Source organism: Canis lupus, chromosome 2, assembly GCF_003254725.2.
Source record: "Canis lupus dingo isolate Sandy chromosome 2, ASM325472v2, whole genome shotgun sequence".
NCBI classification, from domain to species: Eukaryota; Metazoa; Chordata; class Mammalia; order Carnivora; family Canidae; genus Canis; species Canis lupus.
The window spans coordinates 46,662,849-46,676,533 of NC_064244.1; the positions used below are offsets into that span (position 1 = coordinate 46,662,849).

The 13,685-nt window shown below is 38.7% G+C and overlaps 1 protein-coding gene across 2 annotated transcripts in view; it reads left to right on the forward strand.

Annotated features, from left to right (window-relative positions):
- ZSWIM6 (zinc finger SWIM-type containing 6) overlaps window positions 1-13,462 on the forward strand; it is a 196,573-nt gene extending 183,111 nt beyond the window's left edge. The window contains exons 10-15 of one of the 2 annotated variants that reach the window (XM_049097933.1): window positions 1,750-1,885; window positions 4,922-5,079; window positions 5,719-5,882; window positions 7,557-7,638; window positions 9,284-9,880; window positions 12,168-13,462. In XM_049097933.1, the coding sequence (XP_048953890.1) occupies window positions 1,750-1,885; window positions 4,922-5,079; window positions 5,719-5,882; window positions 7,557-7,638; window positions 9,284-9,880; window positions 12,168-12,223 (1,193 nt within the window). In that variant the 3' untranslated portion in view covers window positions 12,224-13,462. Of the gene's footprint in view, window positions 1-1,749; window positions 1,886-4,921; window positions 5,080-5,718; window positions 5,883-7,556; window positions 7,639-9,283; window positions 12,037-12,167 lie in introns of those variants that run through there. The other variant, XM_025448168.3, reaches the window with a different exon arrangement.
- The last annotated feature ends 223 nt before the right edge of the window (window positions 13,463-13,685 follow it).

Consider the following 13,685-nt stretch of genomic DNA (forward strand, 5'->3'; position numbering starts at 1 on the left):
ATACTACAGTCGAATGGCTTAAGCATTAGGAATTTCTCACAGTTCTGGAGGCTGGGAAGTCAGAGGTCAAAGTGTTTGTCAGTGAAATTTCTGGTGAGCCCTCTCTTCCTGTCTTACAAATGTCTGTTTTCTCTTTGTGCTCTCAACACAGCAGAGGGGGAGAGAGAGCAAGAGAGCTCTCTGATGTCTGTTCTTATAAGGTCACTAATCCTGTTGGATCAGGGCCACATCCTGTGAACACATTTAACCTTAATTACCTCTGTGTAAAGGCCCATCTCTAAGTACAGTCACACTGGGAGTTGGGGCTTCAGCATATGAATTTGAGCAGGGAGAATAAACATTTAGTCCATAATAATAATCTAAAAATTTAGCCTTGTTATATGAACTAAAGGCAGAACTATAATGCTATATCAACCTTTTAAGAATATCAGGTCACTAAAACATTTCTAAATGTCTTAAAAATATGAAGAAGGTAATATATTTGGTAAAATTAGAAATCTAGGATGGATTTTACTTTGCCTAGGCAAAAAAATAAGGTTTTATAAAAATATGATTTTCAAAGTACTTAAATAATGGGCACTTGAAAAACACTAAACAAAAAATAAAATAATGAAATGTTAAAATAATCTCTGTTAAAATGATCTAGAATGTATCATGCTCCTACCCAGTAACTCCTCTCACCATTTGTTCTGAACTGCCATTTCTTGCATTCTAAACTCTTCACCAGACTGATTTTTCTCATGGAAAACAAATGTATTATGTCCTTTGAGCAGCAGTGTCATGGTTCATAATTCTAGAAATCATGAAACAGATGTTACCCAAAGGTGACATGGAAACTAATTTATTAAACACTTTACAGTAACTAAACCTCAAAGTACCTAAGTGGAAAGTAGTTGAACTAACCACTGTGGTTTCCTTTCAAAATTTATTTTAAAATTCGGTATCGCCTTTCTTAGGGGCGGCATTCAGAGAGCACACAGGGGAAGTTAGCTCTACTACCATGCCTGTCATAAGTTACTAAGAAATGAATTTTGACAGCTTAAATGTAATTTTGCTTTTGAAATTGGTCTTTTGGAGTCCCTGAAGTGGTAGATTTCCAGTTACTTTAATTTTTTTTCTTTGCCTATGGTGAGTATCAAATGAGTTACTAACTATTCTTTTATTATTAATCACTTTCTGAGAATTAATATCTATTTCTGCTTATTAGAAGCAACAGTATTTAAAGTCTTTGTATTGGAATTTGTGGTTTAGATTCCTCCCCTGAGGCAGAGCACTCTTCTGGAAACCTGGGCTTGTCTGTGCCCATAAGACTGATTGGATCCAGGGGCAGATTCCAAAGTTAAGCTGCAGAGTCATCTATGCATTTGAAAATCTGTATGCTCAGATGTCACACATTGAGAAAGGATGTCTCAAATTCAGTGAGATTTTTTGTGTTTCAGAGGGTTTCTTTCTCTGAAACAGTTATAATATGAAAAAGCTCTGCCCCCTAGTTCTTTGATTCTCATTTTAACTATGGTATAGTTAGTTGGGGGGTCGTTCCTGAAATGAATTCAATACTGAATACTATTCCCTATAGAATGATTTTTGACTAAGAATTGTAATTTTTTCTACTATGTCACTTTGATTACATTCTTAACTAGATTAGCTTGTGTATGTTATAACTTTACATAAAAATTTTAAAAATATAGTTTACAAGAAGTCTTAGTTCCTTTCTTAGGAATGTAAAATGTGTATGCTCTCTTCCCACAGCCGGACCATATAGTGGTTTAGGCGAAATAATTCATCGGGAGAGCGTTCCAATGCACACATTTGCCAAGTATCTCTTCACCTCTCTCCTACCTCACGATGCTGAATTGGCATACACAATTGCCCTGAGAGCAATGCGGTACGTATTCACGGCCCAGCCGGGCGGAGGCGACCCAGATTCCCCATGGGGAAAAACAGCTCTTAACTGACTTCTCACTCATTCGTATTTCTTGTAGGCAGCACAAAAGCTTAAGAAACTATTTATACTTCTTGGATTGTTGTAGTACTGGTTTGTTTGTTAGTTGGTCTGGCTTTTGTTTTACAGTAAAGGAAGAATTCTATCCTAGACTGGTCATGATGGCTTTTTTTTCTTACTTTTCTTGATGCTAGAATTTGGGAATTAGAGAACAGTTTCAGGCCAGGTTTAAACACAAGGGAGCACCAGTTGAAACCTTCCTAAATAATTGATCGTTTTGAAAAAATTCGATTTTTGAAACAGTGGTAAATACTAAGTATACTTGACTGAATGTGATCCCTCAGGGAGCCCTTCACACCTGCTGTAATTCCATGGTCCATCCATCATTAGTGCAAGGAGGCTGTAGGATCATGGAAGCACCTTTGGGCTCACCTGGAGGGCAATGGAAGATGGGATCAGGGGCTAGGGTTAAAGGTATCACTATCAGGCATCTTTAGGACCTGCTCTCCTCACTCGGACTGCTCCCAGCCCCTCCTTTTCAGTAATAATAATTAGAATAGGTTGTTCACTGCCCTTGACCTTGCTATTTTCACTTTCCTTTTTAAAGTCTATTCACAAAACAACAACAACAACCAAAAAAACCAAAAATAAAGTCTGTTCACCAAATATTTTTATCATGAGTTTGCCTAGGTGAATATTTTTTAATGAATTCAAGATTATATTTTTGAATCTTACATGTTGCCTTTTAAACCTAAAGGACCTGAAAGGCTTATCTACCTTTCTTAAAGTGTTTTAAAAAATTAAAACACTCCTATGTTAAAGTGCAGATTAGATCCAGTTATAGTCAAGTCACCAAAGGTAAACCATGTATACACCCAAGAGCTTGAGATGTCAAAGACCAGTTTGACCCCATAGAATCTTGTCACCAAAGATTCTTTGTCTGCAACCAGTATAGTGGATTCAAAAGAAAGTCTTGCCACTATGAGGGTAGCTTATATTTTTCAGGGGGCCTCTTTTTTATGCAGTGTGTGTGTGTGTGTGTGTGTGTGTGTGTGAGAGAGAGAGAGAGAGAGAGAGAAAGGGAGAGAGAGTGTGTGTGTGTGTATATGTGAGAGAGAGAGTGAGAGAGTACATATACCTATGTGTATGTCAGTTTGTAGTGAGACTGACATCCTTTAACTTGGCATTCTTTCCTTGGCACCATGAAATCTCATTAACCCATCAGAGAGGCCTTGTGAAGTTCTTGCTTGTTTGTTTTTAAAAATATCCCCAAATAAATTAATAAGTAACATAAGTAAACCCTCCACACATACTAAATTACTTTATGCCCCTTGGTTTATATTTTAGGACACAGGTTTTTTTAAGTTCCTATTCCCATTTTTGGAAGCTGAAATAGAAGCTGTCAGACGAAGACAGATGCTCAGCTCTATACTTACTTAAATCATAAGAATTTTGCTCCTGTTGTAAAGGGAAGGAATGCTAATGTTATGATGCCACCAGATGCTATTGCTGTGACCACTGTAAAGTTTAAGGATAAAATATCATGAGGTTTCTCTGTGATTCTGGCTTATGGGAAAGTATCTGTCAGGTGGAAAGGTTTGCTTTTCTAACACACGGAAACGTATTTGTCCTTGGTTGCTGCCAAGGCAGTTTGTTCATGGGGGATACTAGTAGGGCACCAGGGGATTATTTTCCACCTCTTTTCTTGACTTGCCCCTACCTCTGCTACCGGACTGCCATGGAAGGGGGGTAGCAGACCTACTAGGGCATCTGAAGGGAGCCAGGGGAACCGGCAAGAAGAGAGACCTGTAGCTTACTACAAGTGGGAGAGGGGTTGGGGAGCTGGAAAAGGGTGTTTTTAGCACTCATGTTCTCATCTTTTCAGGGCTCTTAACTAGTTTCTGCTGCAGCAGTTCTGGAAAGATCTGCCGGTGAACACAGGGACAGTCTGGGGTTTTTGAAAAGTTAAATAGGAACTCCACCAAAACTCTTATTACCTAATTGCCTACCTTGTCACCCTTTAATGCTAATTTCTCTTTGTCCTTAGCTAAAAAGAAAAGAAAATGAGGCATTTGGCCTGCTTTACTGCTCTCGGGTGCGACCCCAAGGCCCAGCATCACACCCTGGCCGTGTTAATTCCTCTTGATCCTTAATTCTTATTCCATAGGCCCAAACACTAGTATCCTTGAGTTAAGGTCAGCTTTTTGATGATTGTGAAGGAATAATTGTAGTTGTAGCTACTCTGTTAATCTCTTCAGTACTTATATTTGGAAGAGATTGCTAAGCACGGGCTTTGTTTTCAGTAATTGTTCTTTATTTGTTGGCATATTCTTAATCATAGATTGATTAAAATCAGATCACGCTGAATTTTTGCAAGGCTGTCAAAGTACAAATACTTGGATAGTTTGCATTTATCATCTCTGATAGGATTGATACAACATGTTCTAATTATAAATTCTTAAAGTAATAAGGAACTAATTTTGCAGAAAGTATGAATCTATGGAAAGGAGTCCATTTTTGTTTAGCTTCCCCTCTTATTTTGTGTTTTAATGAGTTAGCTTATCCATTTCAGCTATCTACTGTTCCCTGACTGTTTTTATCTCAGTCTTAGGTATTCACTTGACTACGAGCTTCTGTTTTTATTTTTTAATGAGTGATAAAATTCAAAAATTTTACAGTAGGTGAACTCGTCTTGTGTTTCAGATCTCTTCAGTGTTACATATCTTGATTTCCTTGAATCTTGCAGTTTTTTTGAATGATGCTAAAGAAAAGAAATCTCTTAGGTTTGGGTACTGAGCAATTAACAAGGTGACTTTGGCATCCAGATAGCAGAGTGTAGCCGTACCAGCTCTTCCTGCACAAGGACCTGAACAGTTTCTCCCAGCATCTACCCACTCATCTGCCTTCTCACCAGATCCTGTGGTCAAGGTGATGCACAAGGAATAACTAGGAGCCAACTGTCTTGTTTTCTCATTACAGGTTGCTAGTATTGGAATCTACTGCTCCAACGGGAGACCTCACCCGCCCACACCATATTGCATCAGTTGTTCCCAACCGATATCCTCGTTGGTTCACTCTAAGCCACATAGAATCCCAGCAGTGTGAGCTGGCGTCCACCATGCTAACTGCAGCCAAAGGTACTCGATTGTCCCAAGACCTCATGATTATTTTGTTAGTTTGCCCCCTTTTTTGTTTTTAAAGAATCATGCTATAAAATTATCAATAGTGGTGCCAATGTCCAGTTGTGGGGGATCCTTTTCCTTAGATGTTAGCTTATGAGGTAAAACGGGTGCTACTCACTTGAGCCTGACATTTTCCTCTTTTCATTGTATCATTAAAGTTGGTGCTGCTTGAGTTTAGGTTTAGATACCATATCATGTCAGTAGTGGTTCTGGTTTCAGAAACAGGTTAGGTTACATTTTTTTTTATCCTCTGAAAAAATATTCATCAAAAATACATAATAGGAACTAGGAGGGCTTTTTGCTATCTCATGTTGGTTCTGGTTAATATGTACTCGTAGTCAGTAAGGGTGTGTCTCGGTGTATCTTCTTTGTGAAACTGAGATTTATAGGCATTGCAGTAGCTCTGGGACACTTAGCTGTAGTAACAGTTGTGCCATATGTGAACATTTCAGGTAAATTAACTTGTGCTTTATGTCTTGTTTTATTTCTCTCTCTTTTTTTTTCCTCTCTCTGTGTGTGTGTGTGTGTGTGTGTGTGTGTGTGTTGTGGTGGTTTGATTTTTGGTTTGGTTTGGTTTTCCCTTATTTGTTGCAGGCGATGTTCGAAGGCTGGAAACAGTATTAGAATCCATCCAGAAAAACATTCACTCCTCATCCCACATCTTCAAGCTTGCCCAGGATGCATTTAAAATAGCAACTCTCATGGACAGTTTGCCAGACATCACTCTTTTGAAAGTATCTCTGGAACTGGGCCTGCAGGTACATGACTGGTGGTCTTTCCCGGGGCACCAAGGACTGCTAAATAAAGGCGCCATCTCAGGGTTGTTTCTGTCTGGGTATTTTAGTGTAGCCACATGACTCTTGAGTGCACAGACTTTAGGAGAGCACTGTGCTTCAGAGCCGTGGACATCCCCAGCTGAACCAGACTGCCGCCTGAGGTGCAGGGGCTGCACTTTAGAAGCCCTATTTTTGTCCTTCAATAAAAAAAGTCATTTTCTGAATTATAGCCTTAACATCACTATTTCTCCGTTAGTGAATAGAAGCGATTATTGCTAGAAAGGGACTTAAGGGAAACTATCGTGTATAATAAAGAACCAGTTGTTGGGGTTAAAGTTTTAGAGGAATTGTGAATTTTTATTGGTGTTTGCATGTTCATAATAGATGGGCAGTTATAGCTCCTTTTTATAACCCTGAGAAAATTAGTTAAAGGGGGAGTGATGGGTCAGGGTCCAGTTTCACCTTTCCACAGGCCTGCTTAGATGTTTTACCAAGGACATTTTGAGTTAGTCATATAGGCAGATGTTTGCTTCCTTATAGTCTCTAAAAAGATTACTGTATAAACCAGAAACTGAGAAGTCTTTAGTTTGATTTTTCTAAGGAATTCTCTTTTTTCCATTTGCTTTTTTTGGTTACCATTAAAAGCAGTGAGAGAAATTGTTTTCCATTTACCTTAAGTATGAGGAATAGAATGCCCTGATTAGATGATTAACCTTTTTTTAGTTATGGATTCCCCTTATGATGATTAATAAAGTTTAAAGAATTAGATTACAGGAAAATGCACTTACCCTATATAGTACTGTACAAGCAGAGGTATTTAAGGTATACAGTGACATTTGTGCTATTTGGCTTATTGTTGTTATCATTGGCCTCTTAAAGATATATGCAGAAAGAATCATTAACAAGCTTTCTGGTTATTTGGAATTTGGGCAGATTTTTTTTTTTTTTTTGTAAATGGTAGATTACTGAGTATTTAGTCCCTGTCTTATTATTTCTACAACTCAAGGAGGAATCCTTGCTGAGACTTTAGGCATGTTATATCCCAAATGTTCTCAATCTTAAAGAGTGGGAGAAACAGGAAAAGATGAATGATTTATTTGGGGATCTTACTAGAAAATGAAAATCAGACAACTAATGATGTCAAAAATGGTCTCTTTCCCTAGACCTGGGGTTATCTTCATGCTCACCAGGAAAAGGAGCAACCAGAGATTGAAGGAATAATTAAGATGATTATTCTAAGAGATCTCTTTGCCAACTGAGGGCTACTAGTCGGAATTTGTTCATGAGGAGCCTCAAAAATCTAGAACCATAGAATTTGTTAAAGCTGGGGAGGAGAAGAGGGCATAGACTGTGCTTAATGTTGCAGTCCAGCCCTCTCATTCTGCAGATGAGAAATGTGATTAATTGAGCACCTTGCCCAGGATGCTGCTTCTGTTCACTCGGCCCACCTGGAGTAGAATGTGGGCCTTCTGTCTCCTAGTCTAGGGAGCCATGAACGAATCCAAATTGATATGCAGAACTTTGCTGTAAATGTGGCTCTCTGTCCTCTTGGTAGTAGGGAATATTCCTAGTCGTTTATGCCTTGGGATGAATTGTTTCTTTCTTCCCTTGACCTAGAATAATCTTCAGAAACGTTTTGTTTTCCTATCTTTATAGGTTATGCGAATGACACTGTCAACCTTAAATTGGCGACGGCGGGAGATGGTGAGGTGGCTGGTAACGTGTGCTACTGAAGTAGGTAGGTAAATTCTGGAGGAGGAGCTCTCCCAGCTGCCTCATGGTTGGATTTAACTCGTCATTTACAAACACAAGAATGTTTTCTCTCTTTTACCTTGACTTCTCCAAGGCTCCCTGCTCCTTCTATCAACCTGCAGGGTCTTCCTTTCCCCCAACCACTGCCTCCAACCTTTACTTTTACACACTTGCATTGTCCTTCTTCCAGACTGTCACATTTGTGCGGTTTCAGACTCTTGTTTAAAATTGAGTAAGTCACTGAGTAGACACTTCTTGCAAGGTTCTATCACTCTTAAGGTGCTTTTTAGTCACTTTTTGTGATAATCAGGTTTATAATTTTATTTTAAAGAGTTCCAGAGTGAATCCCTAAGTGGGTTGGAAACCACCTTTGAAACTAAGTTGAGACTGTGGTTTAGTGGTTTCATTTCATTTTAATGAAAATAATATAAAGTTATCTAGTTGTGCTGAGATTTTTCTTCATCATTTGAGGGCATATGTCATCGTATCCATTCAGATAGATGATTACTGGGTGTGGTTTAGTTGAGCTTTCAGGTGTGGGAAAGCTAGGCATAAGAAGATCCTCTTGGTTGCCCATAATCTGCATTTGGTGAGACCGTCAACCAACTATTTCCCCTCTGTAGTGGTAAATCAGTACCAAAGAAAACATTTCCAGTAGGAATGCCAACAAACAAAATGGTGGCTACTTTAAATAAATGCTGGTTAAATTATCTCTCTTTCTGTTTGTATCAGAAAAGGGTACACTTTTCTTGCTGAGAGGACACCCCCACCTCGGTTTTTAAATACTGTAAAGTCATTCTTCTTGTTTTTTACTTGTATTAATCATGATGGTTTGTGACTTTGGAAAAAGGGAAATTGGTCTGAATATAAAAATTACATCATTAAATTGTTGAAGTGATGCTTCTTCAGTGAACCAATACAAAGATAATACCAGTTGAAGAACTACTATACAACTTCTTCCCCACCTCACTGTACCAAGGTGTATAGCTGACTTCTCTTTTAGATTTTAGTACCTTCTCTTTAAATCACTCACAAGTTAGGCTTTTCCTACAGCTCAGGCATATTGGGTCTCTGCACTTAACATGATTATTTTAGAAAGATCTTATCAGTCATCATTTCTAACATCTAAGTCATCTGTAGGTCTGCTTCTGTTGATTCTTTTCTCTTGATGATGGGTCACATTTTTCTGCTTCTTTGCGTGTCCTCATCATTTTGTATTGTATATTCTTTAAACTTACCCACAAACACACATACCACATAAAAACTATTTTGGTGAGAGTTGTAGTTTTTTCTGACTCAGATTCTGTTGTGGGTAACTGACAGGAGGCCCCAGTGAACTAGAACTCATTAGCAAAAAGCCATTTTCTGAAATGGCAGAGCAGCACAGTACAAATACCAACTACGGAGGAAGTTTATTACAGGAAGTTCGTGTTCCTTTCAGGCCTGTCACTGAATAGCAATCTATAATCACCTTATTCCAAAGGTTGCTCCCAGGCACATTACCTTACAGGATTTTCTGGCCTGATGTCCTATGATAGGTAACCACGTAAGCACTGATTATTAGGTGGATTTAAGACAAGACCTCTGGGAGCCTCCTCGGCAGTAATTGGTCTTCTCTGTATTCCTTGAAGGTGTTTATGCCTTGGACAGTATCATGCAGAGTTGGTTTACCCTCTTTACTCCCACTGAGGCCACAAGTATAGTTGCGACCACCGTGATGTCCAACAGCACCATCGTCCGCCTCCACCTGGACTGCCACCAGCAGGAAAAGCTGGCCAGCAGTGCCCGGACACTTGCACTGCAGTGTGCCATGAAGGACCCTCAGAACTGTGCCCTCTCCGCGCTGACCTTGTGTGAAAAGGATCACATAGCTTTTGAGACGGCGTACCAAATTGTTCTTGACGCTGCTACAACCGGCATGAGCTATACCCAGCTCTTCACAATAGCACGGTACATGGAGCACCGCGGGTACCCCATGAGGGCCTACAAGCTGGCCACCCTGGCCATGACCCATCTCAACCTGAGCTACAATCAGGACACACACCCTGCCATTAATGACGTTTTGTGGGCCTGTGCGCTCAGCCACTCCCTTGGCAAAAATGAGCTTGCAGCTATAATACCTCTGGTGGTCAAGAGTGTCAAGTGTGCAACGGTACTGTCAGACATTTTGCGCAGGTGCACTCTGACCACTCCTGGCATGGTGGGACTTCACGGAAGGAGGAACTCTGGTAAGCTCATGTCACTGGACAAGGCCCCCTTGAGGCAACTCTTGGATGCCACAATTGGGGCCTACATCAACACGACGCACTCACGACTCACGCACATCAGTCCTCGGCACTATAGTGAGTTTATAGAGTTCCTCAGCAAGGCCCGAGAGACCTTCTTAATGGCGCATGATGGACACATTCAGTTTACACAGTTTATTGACAACCTGAAACAAATCTACAAAGGCAAAAAGAAACTGATGATGTTGGTTCGGGAGAGGTTTGGTTGATAGAACTTGTATGAATGGGGGTGGGGGGGTGGGAATGGGAGGGGTGGTTTGTTTTTACTTGAGCCTGCCTTTGTACCCTTTTTAACTTAAAGAACAGAGCCACACCGGTATTATATGTGTATAGTTATATTGCGTTTGCAGACTAAATTGTCATGTTGTGAAAGTTTGTGTGTTTTTAATTTTTTCCCCTTTTTCTTTCTTTTTTTCCTTTCCTTTCCTTTTATTTTATTTTATTATTATTATTATTATTATTTTTGGTTTTGTATGAGCGAGAGGTTAAAAAGGTTTGGTTTACACTGAGTATATGTTGTCAAGTGGCGAAAGTCCACATAGCTCTCCTGTTTTCTGTATACGTTCACAGCCTCAAAAAAAAAAATAATTGAAATGGCTTTAAAAACCAAACAAAACACCTCCATCCTGTGATAAGTACCTCGAATGGATTCAGCTTTACTCCTTTGTAACTCATCTTTACATTTTCAGCATATTTAAACAAACCAACAAAATGAAATACTAATAGTTAAAAGGCTGACCCACGTGGCTTTGCAGTGCTGTTCGTCCAGAAGCATGGCACACGATGCTTGTGCATGTGGAAACTTAGCGACTGTCAACATACATTCTCAGGGATTTATCAAAAAAAAAAATTAAAAAAAGAATGAGAGCATTTATTGTACTGTATATATATTATAGTATATGTCTGAATATTGAAAATATAACATTAACTAATTTATAAAAAATATTCTATGTAATGCAAAATACTTGAAGCTGCAGTAGCTTGGTTTTAAACAAAAACAAAAAAAAAAAACTGAGAGAAAACCTATCAGAAGGACTAAAAGTGCGCCTTGCTTCAGGGTTGGCTCAGGCGGTGAACTTCATGCTGGGCATCTATGCAGAGCCACCTTTTGGATTGCATGGTTGGACTGAGATCTATTGGGAAAGATTATATATGTATATATATTTATACAGCTTATGTATACATATATATATGTATACACACAGACACCAGACACACACCACCACCAACAACCACTACACCACACATGCTTGTAACAGGCACTAGAATAAAGAGGGACAACAAAATACACAGCCAGAGCAGCAAGCCTTAGCATTAAGAATATACAGTATGCCGGAATTGGGGTTCGTGCCTCCTAGCCTAGGAAACTTAAAAGAAATATCCTTTTGACACAAAACGGAAAATGTTTTCCAAAACAATTGACATATGATACATTACGCCTTTGCAGTGAGCTAATAATAAGCTAACCTTTGTGCACAAATAACATTATATATATTATATATCTATTCTGCATAGGTATTTTGACTTTGTGCAGGACAGAAAGTTGTGTAGGTATGACTGTTCTACTTTTCAGTTTTCTTTCTTTTTTTTTTAAATATATTTTATTTTCTCTAGAATTACTCAAAACAAAAGCAGCCTTCTATCTTGCCTTGTCTTAATGCTTTAAAATAACCAAACTGGAGATCTAACTACCAAACTGTTCATTATATTATTAAATACCAACTTTGGTTACAGTATAGTGTCTTTACTTTAGCTGATGGTTCTGTAACCTTGTGCTTTTTAAAGCAATTTTTATGTTTTGGTGCAAAAGTTGTCCAGTGTCTCCTGTTCCCTTCATTAGAGAACATGCTAGAGGTATGTTTGTAGGTATTTTTGTTTAGAAGAACTATTTCATGCGCTCCATTTTATTTATTATAATAGGTAAAAAGAAAAAAAAAAGGTTGTACTTCATCACCCATGTAAACATGCTCATGAAGTTGAAAGTAATTAAGATTTGATACACTGATATCAATTTATTTATGTAACTAAATCACTGTTTTATAAACTTGTTAATGATCAACAATTTTTGTTTTGATTAAAATTAGTTTTTTGAAAGTTGATTCTGCCTCCTTTATGGTATATGTCGTATTACACTTAAACTTGGTAATTATTAGACCTGGATGTTACCCCCTCTCCAAGTGTCTAATACTATATTCATTCATCCAGTAAATATTTATGTACTGTTTTCTAGGCCCTGGAGATATAATGGTGAACAAAACTAGGTGCCGGCGGTTACTGGCTACCTAGTGGAGAAGACCGGCATGCAGCATCACAAAGATCAAACACGAGACAGGCTAGCTGACTTTTCCTCAGTCTGTACATGTGGTCATGCCTCCCTAATTAATAAACTATAATTTAAGATGCTCAGTACTTGATATTTTTAATAAATGCTGAGTTTGTGAGAGGTTTTTCTGTGTGTGAGGTTTAAAAGGAAATTGCCTTACAGCAGGTAAACGCTACCTACGCGTGATATACATTTGTGCCACCCCATCTCCATCAAAGATCTATAGCAGAGTAGATTGTGTGTGTATGTGTGTGTGCGTGTGTACTAAAAACTGTATCACAAATAGACCGTGTTAATCATTTTTAAGTATACAGTTTGGTAGTGTCAAGTATATTTACATTGTGCAATATGTCTAGAACTTCTCACCTGAGAGTACTAAGTCTTATACCCATTAAACAACAACTACCCTTTTCTCCCTTTCCCCCAGACCCTTTTAACCACCATTTTACTTTGTTTCTGTGAATTTAATTACCTTAGAGACCTCATATAAGTGCAGTTATACGGTGTTTGTTCTTTGTGTCTGGCTTATTTCACTTAGTATCGTGTCCTCAAGATGCATCCATGTTGTAGCATGTTACAGGTTTTTCTTTTTCTTTTTTTATTTTTTTCTTCCTTTTTAAAACAATATTTATTACTGAATTATAGTTGACATAGAGTGTTATATTAGTTTCAGGTATACAACATAGTGCTTCAACAATTCTGTGCATACTACTGAGTGTTCAGTGGTCAGTGTGGTTACCATCTACCAGCAGACAGCGTCATACACCAGAGGACTGTATGCCCGGTGTTGTATTTTGTACTTTATCTCTGTGACTGACCTATTTTATAAGTAGAAGTTAGTATCTTAATCCCCTTCACCTATTTTGCTGTAAAGTCCCCCCCAACCAGCAGTTTATTCTCTGTATTTATGAGTTTGTTTTGAAGCTTAAATTCTACATAGAAGTGAAGCCATGTGGTATTTGTCTTTATCTGACTTAGTTCACTTAGCATAATGCCCTCTAGATCCATCCATGTTGTCGCAAATGGCAAAACCTCATTCTTTATGACCAGGTAATACTCCTTTGCGTATATATATGTATACACACACACACACACACACCACATCTTAATCTATCATCCATCGATGGACACTTGGGTTGCTTCCTTATCTTGGCTATTGTAAGTAATGCTGTAATAAACAGTAATGTGTGTATCTTTTCGAATTAGTGTTTTCATTTTCTTTTTTTTTTTTTTTTAAGATTTTATTTACTTATTCATGAGAGACGCACAGAGAGAGGCAGAGACACAAGCAGAGTGAGAAGCAGGCTCCATGCAGGGAGCCCGACGTGGGACTTGATCCTGAGTCTTCAGGATCACACCCCGGACCGAAGGTGGCGCTAAACCACTGAGCCACCAGGCTGCCATTGTTTTCATTTTCTTTGGGTA